The sequence below is a fragment of the Rhinatrema bivittatum genome, chromosome 8 (genome assembly GCF_901001135.1).
Source record: "Rhinatrema bivittatum chromosome 8, aRhiBiv1.1, whole genome shotgun sequence".
NCBI classification, from domain to species: Eukaryota; Metazoa; Chordata; class Amphibia; order Gymnophiona; family Rhinatrematidae; genus Rhinatrema; species Rhinatrema bivittatum.
The window spans coordinates 163639221-163662052 of NC_042622.1; the positions used below are offsets into that span (position 1 = coordinate 163639221).

General features: G+C 42.4%; 1 protein-coding gene across 1 annotated transcript in view; it reads right to left on the bottom strand.

Annotated features, from left to right (window-relative positions):
* Window positions 1-2506: 2506 nt before the first annotated feature.
* VTN (vitronectin) overlaps window positions 2507-22832 on the bottom strand; it is a 44807-nt gene continuing 24481 nt past the window's right edge. Inside the window, exons 7-8 of the mRNA XM_029614358.1 lie at window positions 20365-20664; window positions 2507-2717 (exon numbers count right to left, since the gene is read on the bottom strand). Of these exons, the coding sequence (XP_029470218.1) occupies window positions 2599-2717; window positions 20365-20664 (419 nt within the window). The 3' untranslated portion in view covers window positions 2507-2598. The remainder of the gene's footprint in view (window positions 2718-20364; window positions 20665-22832) is intronic.

Consider the following 22832-nt stretch of genomic DNA (forward strand, 5'->3'; position numbering starts at 1 on the left):
GAGATGACAATGTAAAGGGAGCAAGAACAAACAGCTGAGTCAAAAAACCAAAACCGAAAGAGAATGTGCCTCTTTCAGTGTCTGCTCTGGACCAGGATCTGACTGCATAATAAAGATCAGAAGTGAAAGTCCAGCTGTACTCTGTCCTCCCACAGAATTTGTATTCAGAACAAATAAACATAAAAAAAGTGCCGGGCAGCAGAAAAACCATTGAAGAGCCAAGTTTCAAAGAGTTAGACTCCTAAATCGGCCTTTTGAAAAATTTCCAGGCCTGAATGCCCTAAATTTAAGCTTCTAATTGCATTAGGTGGCTGGCTACAGAGGCAGAGTTAGGGGAGGAAGAAAGAGTTAGCAGCTTAGTACTGATTTTCAGAACTAGGCACCTAATTTAGGAGCCTGACTTTTGGGGATGTAGAGCTCCATCTTGAGATGCATTTAGAAAGCTAACTCACAAATTATCTGGCTAAATACCAATTCTTGACTATTTTGGACACATGCAGGCCGATACAGAAAGAAATGAGAGAGAGCGGGCGGATGCCCGCTTTCCCGACGCGAGCACAGGCCACTCTCCTGTGCGCGCAATTCAGTAAAAAAAAATATTCAAATTAGGGCCTGCAGTAAAAAGAGGCGCTAGGGACACTAGCACGTTCCTAGCGTCTTTTTTGACAGGAGTGACGGCTGTCAACGAGTTTGACAGCTGATGCTCAATTTTGCCGGTGTCGGTTCTCAAACCCGCTGACTGCCACGGGTTCGGAAACCGGACGCCGGCAAAATTGAGTGTCCAGTTTTCAACCCGCAAGCCGTGGGCTGATTTTAAATTTTTTTTAAAGTTATTTTTAGTTATTTTTTACTTTTGGGACCTCCGACTTAATATCGCCATGATATTAAGTCGGAGGGTGTACAGAAAAGCAGTTTTTTCTGCTTTTCTGTACACTTCCCTGGCGCCGGCAGAAATTAACGCCAACCTTTGGCAGGCGCTAATTTCTGAAAGTAAAATGTGTGGCTTGGCTGCACATTTTACTTACTGAATCGCACGGGAATAACTAATAGGGCCATCAACATGCATTTGCATGTTGCTGGTGCTATTAGTTTCGGGGGGGGGGGGGGGAGGGGGGTTGGCCGCGCGTTTTTGACGCGCTATTACCCCTTACTGAATAAGGGGTAAAGCTAGCTCGTCGAAAACTGAGCGCACTCTACTGAATCGGCCTGTTTTTTGGCTAAATTATAGATGGACAATTCATTATCGTTTAAAATTTAGCCAGATAATGTAGAGGTTTTTCAGGGCAGAGTTAAGTTACTTGGCTAATTCTGGCATATCAAAAACAGTCCTAAAGTTAGCTGGTTATTTTCAGTAATGCAGGTGCATCACTGAATATCCCTTCAAAATTATATGGAGGCAATCCAGCCAGTGACTACATATTACCCCCTACGTTTTGTGAATTTTAAATTGACAACTCAGGCCCTAAGAACAGTTGAAAATAGGTGACTAGTTAGAGGTCTAAATTTCAGAGCTAAGCTTTCTTTCAATATCAGCTCCTACGTGTCCAGGTACAGAGTCTGTCCCATTAACTATAGGTAGGTAAGAAGGCAGGGATGATGTCTCTGTGATTCTGCTGATAATTACAGGACACATCCTGTGCTCAGCTTCTCTGAGTACCATCTTCTTTCCAATCTCTCTCTGACCTCACAGAAACTGAGTGCCTGATATCCTCCCCAACCTATATACAGACTGTCCCTGATTCGTATCCCTCCTCCCAGCCCACATACAGACTGATATCCCTGACACACACCCCTCTCCCCAGCCCACATACACACTGAGCCCCTAACAACACACCCCTCTCCCCAGCTCACATACCACTGATCCCTTGACTCACCTACCCCCAGCTCACATGCACACTGAGCCCCTGACCCACCTCTCCCCAGCTCACATACACTCTGAGCCCCTGACCCACCTCTCCCCAGCTCACATACACACTGAGCCCCTGACCCACCTCCCCCCAGCTCACATACACACTAAGCCCCTGACCCACCTCTCCCCAGCTCACATACACACTGAGCCCCTGACCCACCTCCCCCCAGCTCATGTACACACTGAGCCCCTGACCCACCTCCCCCCAGCTCACATACACACTGAGCCCTTGACCCACCTTTCCCCAGCTCACATACACACTGAGCCCTTGACCCACCTCCCCCCAACTCACATACACACTGAGCCCCTGACCCACCTTTCCCCAGCTCACATACACACTGAGCCCCTGACCCACCTCCCCCCAACTCACATACACACTGAGCCCCTTACCTACAGCCCTCTCCCCACCCACATACAGACAGAGCCCTTTACCTATACCTCTTTTTGAATAATGTTTACATTGCGATAAAGGTGTTCTTGGCAATGTCACTCTTGTGGAGCTGGAGGAAGAGAAATCCTGCCCACGCTCCCCGTGCATGCAATGTAAGGACAAGGGATCCCACCCACTGTTCCCGTACATTAACTCTCAGACACAGCAGCAGGCATTCTCTTTTTAATATCTTTTTCAGAAATGTGAAGGTAAATGGTAGTATAACTCTTGGAGAAGTTCTCAGTTCTGGTCTCTTCATTCACTTCCTCCGCTTTTCCACGTCAGTGCAGCCCAGCCAAAACTGAGCAATGGAGCGGGGGTAGCGGGGCCGCACGAAATCCACGCGCTTGGTTCGCAGGTTCACCCGGTAATACTTATCTGAAAGGGAATGTCAGAAAGAGGGTTCCAGCCAACTTATTTATTCTATAAGGTCTCTATTGTATCTTTTGTCTATTTATACATTGTGTATGTGAGATTATCTGCCCTGAAGAGCAATGTTGGAAATTGTGGAATAAATGGATTTGAAAATACATAAAGGGCTCCCTGCCATATTCTCAGGCTGCAAATTATACAGAGGCGGCATCTTTCATGGCAAACGGAAGGGGCAGTAGAAGGAAACACGGGATCTCGCAGGATAAACTGAATGGGCAGCTGCCAGGGCACACAGAAGGATGCTTGGACAAGCGAGATTGGGCTAGGGCACACACTTCCTGCTGTAGGGAGTATTCATGACTCCTAAAAGCCCTCAGGTCCCATCCAGAGCCCTGGATGTCCATGGAGAGGAGGGTTGGTTAAAATGAGCACATCTCTATCCTGGAAAATACGACCAAGTGCTTTTAAGTAAAGAGCAAGCAGAGGAGAAAGATTCCAAATTACCCTTGTTAACTGATGAGCAGGTTGTTAATACAAACAAAAAACATACTTTGAAATGTCTGAATATAAATGATAGAAGTCTAAAAAATAAGATGGGGGGAGTTAGAGTGTATAGCACTGGATGAAGAGGTAGATATACCTGGCATCTCATAGACTTGGTGGCAGGAGGATAACCAATGGGACACTGTGATACCAGGGTACAAATTATATTGAAATGATAGGATGGATCATTTCGGTGGAGGGGTGGCACTGTATATTAAAGAGAGCATTGAGTCAAACAGGATAAAAGTTCTGCAGGAAACAAAATGCAATGTTGAATCTTTATGCATAGGAATTCCAGATGAAACAGGGAATAAAATAGTAATGGGGGTATATTACCGTCCACCTGGCTAGAATGAACAGATGAAATGCTAAAAGAAATTAGGGAAGCTACAAATCAGCGGCACAGTAATAATGGGTAATTTCAATTACCCCAGTATTGACTGTGTGAATGTTACATCAGGACATGCTGGAGAGGTAAAGCTCCTAAATGAAATAAATGACTGCTTCATGAAGCAGCTGGATCAAGAGCCAATAAGACAGGAAACTAATTTAGACCAAGTCCTTAATGGAACACAGGATTAGGTGCAAGAGGTAACACTATTGGGCCACTTGGCAACAGTGTTCACAATATGATCAAATTTGACTTAATAACTGGAGGGAAGGCACCAAAGAAATCTACTGTGACAGCATTTAATTTTCAAAAAGATGACTATGATAAAATGAGGAAAATGGTTAGGAAGAAACTGAAAGGAGCAGCAGCAAAGGTTAAGAGTTTATATCAGGCATGGATGTTGTTTAAAAATACACTTAACTTAACCTCAAACCAGCCTATCTGTTTAATGATAGGAAACTCGTCCCACAGCAAACACCCACAGTTATCAAGGACACACTTCCTTATTCCAACACAAATTTTTGGACGTAAGATTCATAGACCTTCATACTAGGCATCATAGTGTGGTAAATTTTTACCCATGTCTCTCTGCCTTCTATATAATCATAGGTCAGTCCATTTCATTTTTTGTATTTTTCTTAATGCATTTAAAACACCCGGTGATGATAAAACTTTTTTTTAAATGTGGATTAGAATTATTAACCAAACTTATCTGTATATCGCCATATTCAGTTCATGCTTTTTTCTCTTCCCGTATCTGGTCTTTGTCAAGCTCTGATGCCCTTAGTTAAATCAGCAATACGTCACTTATTCATATCGCTGAAATTTGCCCGACATTGCACAATGTTTCGGACCCATGTTCAGTCCTTCTTCAAGGGCGAAATTCTACGTCACAGAAAACAAGTTATCAATACTTCACATTATCATATTTCCAAATTATGTTCATACATTCCCCTACTCACTTCTTAGATAGCATGGCGGCTCTCAGCGTTTTTTCTGGCTTTCTTTTCCGGTCATCTAACTCTCCTACGATTTAAAGATCCCGCGGAAATGACATCACAACGCACGTCATCGCGTTTTCACAGAGAATACCATTCTATGATGTTGTTTAAACCTGCCGGCATTACCGTGCCTATTTTAAAAATCCACTGTTGTTCTCTAAGATTCAAACAAAAATTTGGATCACCTCCTCGTGGATTCACAGGTACTACATCGATGACTCTCCATTTTAATTGTTGAAAAGAGTGACCTTTTTCTATACAATGAACCACCATAGGCGCTGCAACTTTTCCCGTGGTGATACAGCTTCTGTGTTCTATCAGGCGCGTTCTTATCTGACGTTTTGTACGTCCAATGTAGTACAGTTCGCATGGGCATATGATTACATATATTACATTCACAGATGAACAATCAGTGGATTGCCATAATTTATGTGTAACACCATGTTTATCTGACCATGCTGCGCCCTCAATAGTTTGGGCACACATGGAACAGTGATTACACTGCCAGTGACCCTGTTGACCCACTGTGTCACATTGTACTGTAGGTGTTAAAAAAGAATGTACTATGTTATCTGATATATTTTTGCCTCTCTTGTAAGCTACAATCGGAAACTCTCCAAACGGTTCATGTAATTGTAGTACGGACCAATGATGGCGAATCAAAGCAGCTATTTTTCCAGCCTTATCAGAATATGGGATAGTACAGACTATACGAGACTCATCACTAGATGAAGATTTTTCTAATAGCAACCACTGGCGTTCAGCATTAAAGGCTCGCTTGTATGCAGATTTAATACACTTAGGAGGATAACCTCGAACTAACAATCTACTTTTTAGTATTTCAGCTTGTACTTGAAACTCTGTTTTTGTATCGCATAATCTGCGCAACCGCAGAAACTGACCCACGGGTAAATTGATTCTGAGATGAAGCGGATGAAAACTTGTATAATGAAGCAGGGTGTTTCTGTCACATGTTTTTCTATATATTGATGTCGACAATTTGCTCCCTTGTTTACTGATAAGAATGTCCAAAAAATTAATTGCTGTATTATGATATGTAATGGTAAACTGTAGATGCTGATCTAATGTATTAAGCCAATTAAAAAAAATCAATAAGCTTTCTTCATTAGCATGCCACAAACAAAAAATGTCGTCTATATATCTAACCCAATTAGACATTTTTTGGAATTCTACTGCTGGATACAAAAGCGTTTCTTCAAAGTGTTTGACATACAAGTTCGCCAAGCTGGGCGCCATTGTGGCTCCCATAGCTGTTCCGCTAATTTGTTTGTACCAAATTTGCTGAAAAACAAAAAAATTCTCACATAACGCTAGTTCTGCTATCTCTAATAAAAAATCCGTAGGAATACGATGTGGACGTGGGCGATTATCCAATTCATACTTCAAAATCTTTAATGTTGCTGCTTGGGGAATTGATGTGTAAAGCGCTTTTATATCGAAAGTCACTAGCAACACTGATTCAACATTGTGTATGTTTTGTAATAGAGTCAACATATGTTTAGTGTCTTTGCAATATGACGCTGCTGTACTAACCATTGGATGTATTACAGTATCTACCAACGTTGACAAAGGTTCTAATAGCGAACCTATGGTGGTAATTATGGGGCGTCCCGGCGGATTTTTAGGGTCCTTATGTATCTTTGGCACCATATAGATGGTAGGAGAGACTGGATGTTTAACCTGCAGAAACCTTGCTTCTCTAGATGTTAGAAACCCCAATGCAAGGGCATCCTCAATAATTGTTTTGATCTTATTCTGAAGATGTTCTGTAGGATTATGTGACAATACTTCATAACTCGAAGAATCTTGGACATGAATTTCTACCATTCGAACATAATTAAGATAATCCAATACGACTATAGATCCTCCTTTATCAGCTTTTTTGATAATCACCCTCTTATCTTTTTTTAAACTTTGTAAAGCCTCCCATTCGTCCCGAGTGAGATTAAACTGCGGTGTGATTCGGCTTTGTTCAATGGATACTATGTCTCTCAATACTAATTCCATATATGTTCTGTAGGATTATGTGACAATACTTCATAACTCGAAGAATCTTGGACATGAATTTCTACCATTCGAACATAATTAAGATAATCCAATACGACTATAGAGCCTCCTTTATCAGCTTTTTTGATAATCACCCTCTTATCTTTTTTTAAACTTTGTAAAGCCTCCCATTCGTCCCGAGTGAGATTAAACTGCAGTGTGATTCGGCTTTGTTCAATGGATACTATGTCTCTCAATACTAATTCCATATATGTTTTGACAATGGGGTCTATAGGCCCCGGCGGTAACCAGTTTGACTTTGGTTGTACAATGGACATATCTGCACTACTTGGATATTTTGAAAATTACAACTTGTTTTGTTTTTCTCAAAATATCCAAGTAGTGCAGATATGTCCATTGTACAACCAAAGTCAAACTGGTTACCGCCGGGGCCTATAGACCCCATTGTCAAAACATATATGGAATTAGTATTGAGAGACATAGTATCCATTGAACAAAGCCGAATCACACCGCAGTTTAATCTCACTCGGGACGAATGGGAGGCTTTACAAAGTTTAAAAAAAGATAAGAGGGTGATTATCAAAAAAGCTGATAAAGGAGGCTCTATAGTCGTATTGGATTATCTTAATTATGTTCGAATGGTAGAAATTCATGTCCAAGATTCTTCGAGTTATGAAGTATTGTCACATAATCCTACAGAACATCTTCAGAATAAGATCAAAACAATTATTGAGGATGCCCTTGCATTGGGGTTTCTAACATCTAGAGAAGCAAGGTTTCTGCAGGTTAAACATCCAGTCTCTCCTACCATCTATATGGTGCCAAAGATACATAAGGACCCTAAAAATCCGCCGGGACGCCCCATAATTACCACCATAGGTTCGCTATTAGAACCTTTGTCAACGTTGGTAGATACTGTAATACATCCAATGGTTAGTACAGCAGCGTCATATTGCAAAGACACTAAACATATGTTGACTCTATTACAAAACATACACAATGTTGAATCAGTGTTGCTAGTGACTTTCGATATAAAAGCGCTTTACACATCAATTCCCCAAGCAGCAACATTAAAGATTTTGAAGTATGAATTGGATAATCGCCCACGTCCACATCGTATTCCTACGGATTTTTTATTAGAGATAGCAGAACTAGCGTTATGTGAGAATTTTTTTGTTTTTCAGCAAATTTGGTACAAACAAATTAGCGGAACAGCTATGGGAGCCACAATGGCGCCCAGCTTGGCGAACTTGTATGTCAAACACTTTGAAGAAACGCTTTTGTATCCAGCAGTAGAATTCCAAAAAATGTCTAATTGGGTTAGATATATAGACGACATTTTTTGTTTGTGGCATGCTAATGAAGAAAGCTTATTGATTTTTTTTAATTGGCTTAATACATTAGATCAGCATCTACAGTTTACCATTACATATCATAATACAGCAATTAATTTTTTGGACATTCTTATCAGTAAACAAGGGAGCAAATTGTCGACATCAATATATAGAAAAACATGTGACAGAAACACCCTGCTTCATTATACAAGTTTTCATCCGCTTCATCTCAGAATCAATTTACCCGTGGGTCAGTTTCTGCGGTTGCGCAGATTATGCGATACAAAAACAGAGTTTCAAGTACAAGCTGAAATACTAAAAAGTAGATTGTTAGTTCGAGGTTATCCTCCTAAGTGTATTAAATCTGCATACAAGCGAGCCTTTAATGCTGAACGCCAGTGGTTGCTATTAGAAAAATCTTCATCTAGTGATGAGTCTCGTATAGTCTGTACTATCCCATATTCTGATAAGGCTGGAAAAATAGCTGCTTTGATTCGCCATCATTGGTCCGTACTACAATTACATGAACCGTTTGGAGAGTTTCCGATTGTAGCTTACAAGAGAGGCAAAAATATATCAGATAACATAGTACATTCTTTTTTAACACCTACAGTACAATGTGACACAGTGGGTCAACAGGGTCACTGGCAGTGTAATCACTGTTCCATGTGTGCCCAAACTATTGAGGGCGCAGCATGGTCAGATAAACATGGTGTTACACATAAATTATGGCAATCCACTGATTGTTCATCTGTGAATGTAATATATGTAATCATATGCCCATGCGAACTGTACTACATTGGACGTACAAAACGTCAGATAAGAACGCGCCTGATAGAACACAGAAGCTGTATCACCACGGGAAAAGTTGCAGCGCCTATGGTGGTTCATTGTATAGAAAAAGGTCACTCTTTTCAACAATTAAAATGGAGAGTCATCGATGTAGTACCTGTGAATCCACGAGGAGGTGATCCAAATTTTTGTTTGAATCTTAGAGAACAACAGTGGATTTTTAAAATAGGCACGGTAATGCCGGCAGGTTTAAACAACATCATAGAATGGTATTCTCTGTGAAAACGCGATGACGTGCGTTGTGATGTCATTTCCGCGGGATCTTTAAATCGTAGGAGAGTTAGATGACCGGAAAAGAAAGCCAGAAAAAACGCTGAGAGCCGCCATGCTATCTAAGAAGTGAGTAGGGGAATGTATGAACATAATTTGGAAATATGATAATGTGAAGTATTGATAACTTGTTTTCTGTGACGTAGAATTTCGCCCTTGAAGAAGGACTGAACATGGGTCCGAAACATTGTGCAATGTCGGGCAAATTTCAGCGATATGAATAAGTGACGTATTGCTGATTTAACTAAGGGCATCAGAGCTTGACAAAGACCAGATACGGGAAGAGAAAAAAGCATGAACTGAATATGGCGATATACAGATAAGTTTGGTTAATAATTCTAATCCACATTTAAAAAAAAGTTTTATCATCACCGGGTGTTTTAAATGCATTAAGAAAAATACAAAAAATGAAATGGACTGACCTATGATTATATAGAAGGCAGAGAGACATGGGTAAAAATTTACCACACTATGATGCCTAGTATGAAGGTCTATGAATCTTACGTCCAAAAATTTGTGTTGGAATAAGGAAGTGTGTCCTTGATAACTGTGGGTGTTGTTTAAAAATACCATCTTGGAAGCCCAGACCAGATGTATTCCACACATTAGAAAAGGTTGAAGAAAGGGTAAATGACTACCGAGGTAAGAGAAGCTATAATAGTTAAAAGAACATCTTTGAAGAAATGGAAAAGGGATCCAAATGAAGAAAACTGGAAACAGCATAAACATTGGCAAAGTAGATGCAAAGTATTGATAAGGAAGGCAAAGAGAGACTTTGAAAAGAAGCTTGCCATAGAAACAAAAACTGCAAGGGAGTTATTATGACTATTGGGTGGTCAAGGGGTAAAAGGAGCACTTAGGGATGACAAGGTTTATTTATTTGGTTTTTCTATACCGTCATATCAGTCGTGACTTTCATAACGGTTTACAAACATTTAGCGAGGAAAGAAACCAAAGCAAAAAGAAACAAAACCAAAGCAGAGAGTCTTAATGAATTCTTTGCTTTGATCTTCACTGAGGAAGATGTAAGAGAAATTCCCATGCTTGAAATGATATTCAAAGGTGATGATTCAGCAGAATTATAATAAATCTCAGTAAAGGTGGAAGATGTAATAGAGAAAATTGACAAACTAAAGAGTAGCAAATCACCTGGACCAGATGGAATACATCCCAGAGTACTGAAAGTACTGAAAAATTAAATTTAAGTCCTGCTATTAGTAATTTGTAAACTATCATTTATTTATTTAAGTGTTTTATATACTGTCATTCCAACAGAAGATCACAACGGTTTAAAAAATCAGCATTCATATTCTTGGTCAACATTCGCATTCGGGTTCGACATTCATTCAGCACTGCAGCAATTTCATATTGTAGTTCATATTCATACATTTTCTAGGTCAACACTACAGTAAATACAAATACTAATTCTACTATCATTTCATTTTACATCGTTCAGTTCTTATTGTTCACTCTGCTAACATTATCTCTTGTACCGGTAGTGGGGTTATCGGCATATTGGTATTTTTACACTAAATCACATGCATTTCTAAAGAGCCATGTTATCAGTTCACGTTTGAAACTCTTTCTTTCTATTATCAGACGTAATGATTCTGGAAGAGAGTTCCACAGCTTGGGGCCTCCGTGGAAAACATTCGGTCTCTTATTTGTGTTAGGTATGTGTTCCGTGATGAAGGCACCTTTAGAAGTCCTTTGTTTTGCGATCTTAGGGGTCTTTGCAGTGTGTATGGTTGAAGTGTTACTCCAATTTATTTATTTATTTATTTATTTATTTAAACTCTTTTCTATACCATCTTTTCTATACCATCATTAAGTTATTTACCATCACAATGGTTTACAAAAAGGCACATATAGTAAAAAATCATTAATACTTAACAGAAGTGCCAATAAATAACCGGTAACATATGATTCCAATATAAAGACTATTTGATGAGTGTCATATATTGTCCTTTTAATACATGTCTCATGGTTGAATTACATGTAATTCACGCTTGCAATTCCTAGTTTTATCTATGATTATCAGTGAGAGTAAAATAATTAACTGCTGAGCACATGGAAATTAAGTGCTGGGTGCTGATTTACTGATGCCCGCATTTCCTTACTTACTTTCTCTGTTCTCTTTATAAAAAGCCTGTTTGAAAAGCCAGGTTGATGATATTAAAAATTAGAATTAATACTTTATAATGAATTCAGGATTGTACAGGAAGCCAGTGCAGTGCTATCAGCGAGGGGGTGATGTGGTCAAATTTCCTTGTCCCCAGTAAGAGTCTAGCGGAAGCATTTTGTAATAACTGTAGTGGTTTTAATAGTCCTGAGGGTAGGCCTAGTAAACGAAGTTTGAGAATATTAGTGTTTATAAAACAGTTCGGAAGTCCTGAATTGTTAGTAATGGTTTCAGCCGATGTAATATTCTCAGCATGGAATATCCTGTTTTAATTAATTTGCTTATATGCTTTTTCATTGTAAAATTCTCATCAAGCTGTTTTCCTAGATTCCGTACTTGATCTGAGGGAGTGATGTTAAAGATTCCCAGGTCAAGGGTTGGTATTTGATTATCGTGGTATTTCTCCGTAACCACACAATTTCTGTTTTTTTTAGGGTTTAGTGTTAGTTTCAAAAGAGAAAGTTTATGTTGTATTGCCTTCATGTATGTTGACAGAGTCGACACAGCTTTTTCAAATGTTTTGTCGAAGGGCATGTAGAATTGAATGTCATCTGCATAAAGGAAAAAGTTGATTCCTAGTTTGCTAGTAGTGTACATAGGGGCAGAAGATAAATGTTAAATAGTGTAGCCGATAGTGCTGAGCCCTAGGGGACACCCGAATCGATTGGGAAGGTATTAGAAATCTGATTGCCCAGTTTGACTTGGTATGTCCTATCTTCTAAGAAGGAAGAGAACCATTTGTTAACATTTCTATCTATTCTAATTTTTCTCAGTTGATGGCATAGCAGGGTATGGTCAACTGTGTCAAAGGCTGCTATGAGATCAATTAGGATCAGGATATAGGATTCATCATTGTCAAACCCCTGTAGAACAGAGTCAGTTAAGGAAATGAGCAGGGTTTCTGTTGAGCGATTTTTTCTGAATCCAAATTGGTTTGAATATAGCAAAATTGCTTACCTTGTAATAGGTGTTATCCCAGGACAGCAGGATGTAGTCCTCACATATGGGTGACATCAGTAATGGAGCCTTATACGGAAAAACTTCTGTCAAAGTTTCTAGAAACTTTTGACTGGCACAGTGTGCCCACTGAGCATGCTCGGCATGCCATGATATTCTCAGCCACAGGGGGTCTCCCTTCAGTCTGGTTTGTAGCAATGAGCGTTAATCAAAAAATAAAATAATAAAACGTATCGGACCCAACTCCGTGGGGTGGCGGGTGGGTTTCGTGAGGACTACATCCTGCTGCCCTGGGATAACACCTATTACAAGGTAAGCAATTTTGCTTTATCCCAGGACAAGCAGGATGCTAGTCCTCACATATGGGTGATTAGCAAACTACAGGCTGAGTCATCTTTGTATTGGACCAACAGCTTACAACTTGTGCAACAGGCACAACAACTGATGTACTGTTGGGAAAAATGAGGCACCTGAAATCATGAAAGGTTGGATGTGCAAGGAGTTGGGATCATACTGGAAACAAGTTCTTTAAGACAGATTGTCCATAGGCTGAATCTTGTTGTCCTTCCTTGTTGAGAACAGTAGTGAGCTGCAAAGGTGTGAAGGGAACTCCATGTTGTGGCTTTACATATGTCAGCTATTGGCACTGAACGTTAGTGTGCTACTGAGGTTGACATTGCTCTTACTGAGTGAGCCTTTACTCGCCCCTGGAGAGGAAGGCCTGCTTTTTCATAACAAAATTGTATACAATCTGCAAGCCAATTAGATAGAGTTTGCTTGCCCACCGCTTTACCCGGTTTGTTTGGATCAAAAGAAACAAAGAGCTGGGTGGATTTCCTATGGGCCGTAGTGCGATCTAAATAGTATGCAAGCGCATGTTTACAGTCCAAGGTGTGTAAAGCCCTCTCTCCTTGATGAGAGTGTGGATTTGGGAAGATAGTAGGCAAGATGATGGAGTGATTCAAGTGGAATTCCGTAACTACCTTGGGAAGAAATTTTGGCTGTGTACGGAGTACCACTCGATCATGTAGGAATTTTGTGTAGGGTGAATATGTGACAAGTGCTTGTAACTCGCTAACCCTTCTCGCAGATGTGATGGCTATTAAGAAAATAGTCTTCCAAGTGAGAAATTTAACATCACAGGAATCCATGGATTCAAAAGGAGAACGCATGAGCCTCGTTAAGACTACATTTAGGTCCCATTCTATGACCGGTGGTTGGTGTGGGGGTTTAAGTTGAATTAAACCTCTCATAAACCTACTGACTAGGGGCTGCACTGATATTGGTGCATCTCCAACGGTATTGTGATAAGCTGAGATTGCACTTAAATGTACTCTTACAGATGAGGTCTGGAGACCAGAGTCTGAGAGGTGCCATAGATAGTCTAATAAAGATGATGTAGTGCAGGAAAAAGGGTCAAGACTGTTTTGTGTGCACCACATGGTAAACCGTTTCCATTTAGCACGATAGTTCTTTTGTGTGGAGGGTTTACGTGAAGCTACAAGCACTTGAGAAACATCAGTTGAAAGATTGAGAGGTTGTAGAATCAAGCTTTCAACATCCATGCTGTGAGAGATAGGGATTGAAGGTTGGGATGGCACAACCTGGCCTGATCTTGAGTTATGAGAGTGGGTGCTGTGCCCAGGCGAATTGGGTCTCTGATTGAGAGGTCTAGAAGTATGGGAAACCATACTTGTAGAGGCCAATACGGGGCTATGAGTATCATGGACCCCTTGTCCTGTTGTAGCTTCACTAGAATTTTGGTTATTAGCAGAATCGGAGGATACGCATACAGCAGGCCTGAGTTCCAGTGGCGAGCAAAGGCATCCCTGGGTAAGCGGTTTCTCTGCTTGAACAGGGAGCAATAATTGTCCACTTTGTAATTTATTTGTGATGCAAAGAGGTCTACTGTTGGATGGCCCCAACTGTGGAAGATCTTGGTCGACACTTCTGGATTCAGAGACATTCGTGAGGTTGGACTTGACGACTCAGGCGATCCGCCACTACATTGTGAATTCCTGCTAGATAAGTGGCCCGTAAAAGCATTGAGTGTGATAGAGCCCAGTCCCAAATCTGTGCTGCTTCTTGACAAAGGAGATACGAACCCATACCTCCCTGTTTGTTGATGTACCACATAGCTACTGTGTTGTCTGTTTGTATCAGAACAGTCTTGTGGGAAAGGCAGTCCTTGAACACATGCAGCACATAACATATAGCTCGACGCTCTAGGAAGTCTATCTGAAATGTAGCTTCGAGTTTTGTCCAAGTACCTTGGGTCTGCAGATGACCAATGTGTGCTCCCCAGCCTAAGGTGGATGCATCTGTAGTTAACATCACTTGCATAATTGGTTGTTGGAAAGGTAGGCCTTTGAGCAAGTTGTTCATGGTTGTTCACCATAGGAGCGAGGATTGTAGTTGCTAGTTACTTGAATTGGATAAGAAAGCGGTTGAATGGCTTCTATCCATTGTCTTTTGAGAGTGACGTGAATTGTGGAGGTCATGTGACCCAGGAGAGTGAGGCATTGATGAGCTGTCACCTGTGTCCGTGCGCATAGAGAGCCTGCTAACAAGGTGAGTGTCTGTGCACGATCTTTTGGAAGGAAAGCTTTTGCTGTTATGGTGTTTAATTCTGCTCCGATGAATTGTAACAGGTGAGATGGTGTGAAGTGGGATTTCTGGTAGTTGATGAGGAATCCCAAGGAATGGAGTAGAGTTATTGTGAGTTTGAGAGAGTTGAGAGCTCCTTGCCTTGTTTGGCTTTTGATGAGCCAGTTGTCTAGGTAAGGAAACACGTGCACGCCCTGCTTGTGCAGGTGGGCAGCTGCCACTGCCAGGCACTTTGTGAACATTCGAGGTGCTGAGGCAAGACCGAATGGTAGCACCTTGTACTGGAAATGTTGACTTCCTACTAGGAATCATAGATATTTGCGATGAGGAGGGAATATTGGAATGCTTAAGCATCTTGAAGATCCAGAGAACAGAGCCAATCTCCCTTTTGAAGAAGAGGTAACATGGTGCCCAGAGAAACCATCCTGAATTTTTCTTTTCTTAGAAATTTGTTGAGAATTTTGAGGTCGAGGATGGGACGTAGGCCTCCTGTTTTCTTTGAAATGAGGAAATAACGGGAGTAGAATCCTCTGCCCTGCTGAGGCCGGGGAACTGGTTCCACGGCCCTGGCTCTCAGAAGGGTGGATAATTCTGTTTGTAGAAGTGTGGATTGGTTGTTTACTGTCCAAAACGAGGTGGGTGGAGTATTGTTTGGTACAGTGAGAAAGTCCAAGTGGTACCCCTGAGATGTGATAGAGAGGACCCATTGGTCTGTGATAATGTGTGACCAATTGTGTTGGAAGAAAGCAATCCGACCTCCTACTGGCAAATTTGGGGTCGGATTGGTGGACAGGCTGCTGCTCTCTGGTAGAATTTCAAAACCCTGATGTTGCTCCTGTTTGCGGAAGGGGTTGAACTCTAGGTGCTCTTGGTTGTCTAGATTGTGTTCTTTGAGTTGGTCTGGATGAGCGTCCCCGGGCAGAAGGTGGATAATAACGTCTTGGCCTGTAGTATGGGCGTTTGGACTCTTTCCTTGGGAGTCTTCTTGATTGTGTTTGAGACTCCTGAGGTGCAGAAGATAGTTGTTTTAGGGTTTCTGAGTGCTCCTTTAGGAGGGAAACCACTTCCTTAACCTTATCTCCGAAGAGATTGTCCCCTTCACATGGGAGATCAGCCAGTTTCTCCTGTATTTCTTGTCTCAGGTCTGAGGCCTTGAGCCAGGCCCATCTTCGAGCACTTATACCTGTGGCCGACATTCGTGATGCAGTTTCAAAACTGTCGTATGCTGCACAAACTTCGTGTTTGCCCGCCTCCAGGCCTTTATGAATTACAGAAGAAAAAGAATCCTGAACTTGCTGGGGGAGAGTTTCAGAGAGTTCTTGCATCTGTTTTCATAGGTTACGCTGGTATTGCGTCATATATAATCGGTAGGACGCAATCCTGGAAAGTAACATGGATCCCTGAAACATTTTCCTACCAATGTTGTCTAGGAACCTATTATCTTTACCTGGTGGAGTTGAAGAATGAGTCTTTATTCTCTTTCATTTTTTCTGTGCTGACTCAACTACTACTGACTGGTGAGGTAGTTGAGTCTTCTGGAAGCTTGGGATGTGTTGGACAAGGTATGTTGCGTCGGTCCTCTTGTTCACTGGAGGTATGGAGCAAGGATGTTCCCATAACCTGTGTAATAATTCCACAAGGACTTCGTGAATTGGTATTGCTAACACCTTCTTAGGTGGGTCCACGAACTGCAACACTTCCAGGGTCTTTTGCCTGGTGTCCTCCTCAGATTGTAGCTGAAAAGAATGGTGTCAGCCATATCTTTAATAAAGTTGGAGGACAGTCCTCAGGAGGGGATTTTTTTCTTTCCTCTGGAGGAGATGGTTCCGAGAGCGCTTCCTCTGAGGAGGTATCAGTGGCAGTATCATCCCATGTATCAGGTGTATGAGGTTGTAGAGGTGTAGAAGGCATAGGCACCTTTGGCATCGATGGTTGTTCCCTGGGTTTCACTGGGAACAATGGGGATAGTGGTGGGAATGGGCAGTGAAGGCGATATTGGTACCTCCGCAGGGCCCTGTGGAGGTACGGTTCCTGGCACTGATGTCAGTGGGGATCGCCTCGGAGTGGAAGGTGTTGGCATCGCATCGTCCCTCCAAGATTTCTTTGGTGCTGATCCAGGATCCGTCGATGGACCAGCGGATATCGGATCGGTCTCGGGATTGTGAGGCCTCCGATGCCGATACTTCTGCTTGTGCTCGGTGCTCTTTTGGATGACCAACGTCTATTTTATCGAGGACTTAGATGGGGTTGGCGACGGACGATCCCCCGCTTCATTCGGTCTTCGTTTCTTGAGGATGACCTTACGGATTGCTCCAGCCGGAGACGACTGCGTGGACGTCAATGTTGATGGCATTAACTGTAAATGGAACAAGTGCTCCATCTTCTCCATCCGGAGTCTTCTGCCCTTTGGCGTCATCTCGGCGCATTTTGGGCATGTTAGGACATCGTGTCCTCCACCGAGACAGAGAACACACTTTAAGTGTGGGTCCGTAATGGACATGGTACGGCAACAAATCGGGCATTTTTTAAAGCCCGTAGCCATTGTGAAGTTGGACAGCCGTCGACGATTTTCAGGCTAAAAGGAACGGTACGGAACCATCGGAAAAAGGAGAATAACTTACCGCGATGGTAAAAAATGGGAGACCCCTGCGGTGTTGAAGTTTTTTCATGTTTTTAATAACTTTTTTATATGGTGAAAAATCACCACACAGGACTCCTAAAACCGCAAGGCTAATGGCTTCGTGGAAAAAAGAAGACTGAAGGGAGACCCCTGTGGCTGAGAATATCATGGCATGCCGAGCATGCTCAGTGGGCACACTGTGCCAGTCAAAAGCTTCTAGAAACGTTGACAGAAGTTTTTCCGTATAGGGCTCCATTACTGATGTCACCCATATGTGAGGACTAGCATCCTGCTTGTCCTGGGATAAAGTACATTATTGTCTTCAAGGTGGCTCTCTAATTGTGATAACACTGCTTTTTCAAGAACTTTAGCAATGAAAGGCATGTTGGATATTGGTCGATATTAGTCAATAGTTATCCCAATCGTCAATTCTGCCTGTTCTATTTTTTTTTAGGATTGGTTTAATCACAGCTTGCTTAGTGTTGGCAGGAACCTATCCTTCTGCTAGTGAGTGGTTTATTATGGTTGTGATTGTCGGGTGATTACGCTGTGTGCTGCTGTCATTAAAATTGTCTGTGGTACCTGAAGACTGGAGGGTTGCTAATGTAACGGCAATTTTTAAAAAGGGATCAAGAGGATCCAGGAAACTACAGACCAGTAAGTCTGACGTCTGTGCCAGGTAAAATGGTAGACACTATCAAAAAAACATAATTTCTGAACATATAGATAGGCATAGTTTAATGAGACAAAGCCAACATGGATTTAGTCAATGGAAATCTTGCTCACTAATCTGCTACATTTTTTTGAGGGTGTAAATAAACAAGTGGATAAGGGTGAGCCAGTTGATATAGTTATTTGGATTTCCAGAAAGCATTTGATAAAATCCCTGATGAGAGATTTCTGAGGAAATTAAAAAGTCATGGGATAGTGTCCTATTGTGGATTAAGAACTGGTTAAAAGATAGAAAACAGAGAGTAGAGTTAAATGGTAAATTTTCTCAATGGAGAAAGGTGTTTCCTGGAGTACCCCAGGAATCTGTTCTAGGACCACTGCTTTTTAATATATTATAAAAAACCTGGAAATGAGAATGAGTGAGGTGATCAAATTTGCCGATGACACAAAATAATTCAAGGTTGTTAAATCACAAGAGGATTGTGAGAAATTGCAAGAGAACCTTGCAAAACTGAGAGACTGGGCATGCAAATGGTAAATGAAATTTAATGAGGACAAGTGCAAAGTGATGCACTTAAGGAAAAGTAGCCCAAATTATAGCTACACAGTGCAAGGTTCCACATTAGGAGTCTCCATTCAGGAAAAGGATCTAGGTATCATCGATAATAATACGTTGACATCTTCTGCTCAGTGTGCAGCAGCAGCCAAGAAAGCAAATAGAATGCTAGGGATTATTAGGAAGGGAATGGAGAATAAAACAGAAAATATCATAATGTCTCTGTATCGCTCCATGGAGTGACCTCATCTTGAGTATTGTGTGCAGTTTTGGTCACTTCGGCTCAAGAAAGATATAGCAGAATTAGAAAAGGTACAGAGAAGGGTGACTAAAATGTCAAAGGCGGTGGAACAATTCTCCTATGAGGAAAAGCTAAAAAGGTTAGGACTCTTCAGCTTGGAGAAGAGAAGGCTGAGGGGGGATATGATAGATCTATAAAATGAGTGGAATGGAACAAGTAAACAATCAGTTGTTTATTCTTTCAAAAAGTACAAAGACCAGGGGACACACAATGAATTTACTAGATAATACATTTAAAACTAAAAAGAGAACATTTTTTTTACTCAATTAAGTTATTGAATTCATTGCCAGAGAATGTGGTGAAATCTATTAGTGTAGCTGCATTATAAATAAGGTTTAGACAAGTTCCAGGAGGAAAAGTTCATAAACCATTATTAAGGTGGAGTTGCAGAAATCCACTGCTTATCCCTGGCATAAATAGTAAAGGATAGATTTTTTAAAATTACGCATGTGCCTCCATGTACGTGTGCTACCTGGCACGCGCAGATGGACGCGTGATTTTATAACATGCGAGCGCTGGTGCACGCATGTTATAAAATCCGGGCCGGCCGGCACGGGGGGGTGGGGAGATTTGCTCAGATTATGCACGTCGACGAGATCAGGCCTCCCCCAGTTCCCTCCCAGATCTTTCCTACCCCTCTACCTACCCTCCCTCCCTCTTCCCTGAGCCTTTTGATGGCCCTACCTTTTAGCTGGTTTCTTGTTTTTGCACTTACGCCAGCTCCTAAGCTGGTGTAGGTAGCGCACGCCGGCAGGCTGCAGGCGCACGATCCCCTGGCACACCAGCCTTCAGCTCCACTCCACCCCGCCCCCTGGACCGCCCCTCCCCACCCACTGGACTGCCCCTTGATAGAGGCCTGGCTCTTGTGCGATAACAGGGGTTTATGCGCGCGGCTGGGCCTCTTCTAATATGCGCGCAGTGCGCACAAGGCTCAGCCACAGGCGTAACCCCTATTTTTTTAAGCGCCGGGGGGGTGTTTCAAATCAGGCCTTAAGGTTTTATCTACCCTTTGGGATCCTTCCAGGTACTTGTGTCCTGGATTGGCCACTTTTGGAAACAGGATACTGGACTTGGTGGACCTTTCGTCTGACCCAGTATGGCAAGTCTTATGTTCTAATACATTTCATAGGAAGCATAAGATGTATCCTCACTCCCCCCCAAAGATCTCCACAAATATCCTTCAAATAAGCTTTTGGAAGTTTGCCATGTCAGAAGATGAGAAGGAGGAGAGAGAGAGAGAGGAGAAGGAGATGAGAAAGAATAGCACAAGAAGAGTGACAAGGGATACAAGAAGAGATATAATAGACTGACAAAGTGAGAGTTATAATTACAGATGTACCTTTTTTGAAGAAGTAAGCACTTTGGAGCAGATTGCATTGTGACCTGATGGTCATCAACCAGTCTGGGTCCATATCAGTGTTATCATCTTCTTCAGACTGCCAGTTCCAGAAGCGACGCCAGGATGGAAACCTCCTGCGCTGGTACCTCATGCGGTTTCGGCGGGATTTCCATTTTCGGTTCCTGCGGGAGAATTTCTGAGGCTGCTGTGAAAAGTAGATCTTACCAGCCACAGCCGCATCTACACCCCCTGGCAAACCCTTCCAGTCTCTGCTGATGAATCGTGGCTTGCTGCTCCCACCTAGGAAAAGGGGAAAAATACTGTGGAGGTGGTGGAGGCCAAAACTCTGACAAGATAAGCACAAGAGATCCATGGATGAGATAAAACTTGAGATAAGCAAAACACGATCCTAAAGCCTGGGATAAGCACAGAGGATCCTTAGCTGTGGGGGAGTGAGGGGTAAAGTCTGGGATAAGCACAGAGGATCCTTAGCTGTATGGGAGTGAGGGGTAAAGCCTGTGATAAGCACAGAGGATCCTTAGCTGTGGGGGAGTGAGGGGTAAAGCCCGGGATAAGCACAGAGGATCCTTAGCTGTGGGGGAGTGAGGGGTAAAGCCTGGGATAAGCACAGATGATCCTTAGCTGTGGGGGAGTGAGAGGTAAAGCCTGGGATAAGCACAGAGGATCCTTAGCTGTGGGGGAGTGAGGGGTAAAGCCTGGGATAAGTACAGAGGATCCTTAGCTGTGGGGGAGGGAGGGGTAAAGCCTGGGATAAGCACAGAGGATCCTTAGCTGTGGGGGAGTGAGAGGTAAAGCCTGGGATAAGCACAGAGGATCCTTAGCTGTGGGGGAGTGAGGGGTAAAGCCTGGGATAAGCACAGAGGATCCTTAGCTGTGGGGGAGTGAGAGGTAAAACCTTGGATAAGCACAGAGGATCCTTAGCTGTGGGGGAGTGAGAGGTAAAACCTTAGATAAGCACAGAGGATCCTTAGCTGTGTGTGTGTGGTGGTGGTGAGGGGGGGGGGGGGGGGGGGTGAGGGGTAAAGCATGGGATAAGCACAGAGGATCATTAGCTGTGGGGGAGTGAGGGGTAAAGCCTGGGATAAGCACAGAGGATCATTAGCTGTGGGGGAGTGAGAGGTAAAGCCTGGGATAAGCACAGATGATCCTTAGCATTGTCGGGAAGAGAGAGATAAAGCTTGGGATAAGTACAGAGGATCCTTTGCTGTGGGGGAGTTAGAGGTAAAGCTTGGGATAAAGATAAAAATCTTTAGGTATGAGTATATAGCTTCACATAAGGACAGAAGATGCTTAGGTGGGAGAGTATAGGCTGGGATAAGTACAAATGTGCAGATGAAGTCAGGGATGAGCAGAAAGTGTTCATGAGTCGGTGGATCTGAGGGTAAAGCCTGGGATGGACAGAGAGGATCTTTAGATATGAGAGTAACAACTTCCAGAGGAGAAGCCAGTTAGATCTTTAACAGCAAATATTGTATATAATGAAGTGGACTCTTGTCTTAGAAGGTTCCTGCTTCAATAAATTCATTATAAGTTGCCACCATCCTCTGTGCTGTTTTAGATATGAACATGTGAATGTAAATCTGAGATTGAATGTTGCAGCAAGAAGGAGCAGAAGGTACAAGCTTTGCAGTTCTTTATCTGCTGTCATGTTCTCTGTTTCTATCTCCAACTGTACCATGCCTGTCCTCACACAGTATCTAAGGGTGAATACAGGATGTGAATATGGATGGCATGAAAGGAGGGAAAATGAAAAATAGATGAGCAACACAATGTGTGCCGAAGGAGAGATGAGAGACGTGCAGTCTGCTAACGTACGGCAGGGAGACAAGTGCCACAAGCAGTCAGATTTTCAAGTTATCCATAATGACTATGCATGCAGTGGAGGTATTGCATGCAAATTAAGCTCATGAATATTCAGTGTAGATATGTTGAGAATCCGACCGTCTTGTGGCACTCGATGTAGGGTAAGGACTGCAGTACCCAGTTGACTCAGGGAATTGCCACTGCTATTTCTGGCATCAGTAGCATGGGATACTCTTAGTTTTTGGGTACTTGCCAGGTTCTTATGGCCTGGATTGGCCACTGTTGGAAACAGGATGCTGGGCTCGATGGACCCTTGGTCTTACTCAGTATGGCATGTTCTTCTAATCTTATGTTCTTAGTCTGATAGCAGAGCATATGAACTGCTGTGCACGGGGGTGGAAAGGATCAGAAACACGAGCAGTTTGGAAGTGTAGCATATGGTCAATGGTTTATCTGAATCTGATTACAATCAAGCACAACTCAGAAACTGTATTGGGTTAGACAGGTTGTTATGTTCGGAACAATACATCACTGTCACCTATAAAGCAGCTCCAGTCCTGGAGAGCCACAAGCAGGGCAGGGTTTCAGGGCATCCAAATGAATATGCATGAGATAGATTTGCATACAACTGAAGCAGTGCATGC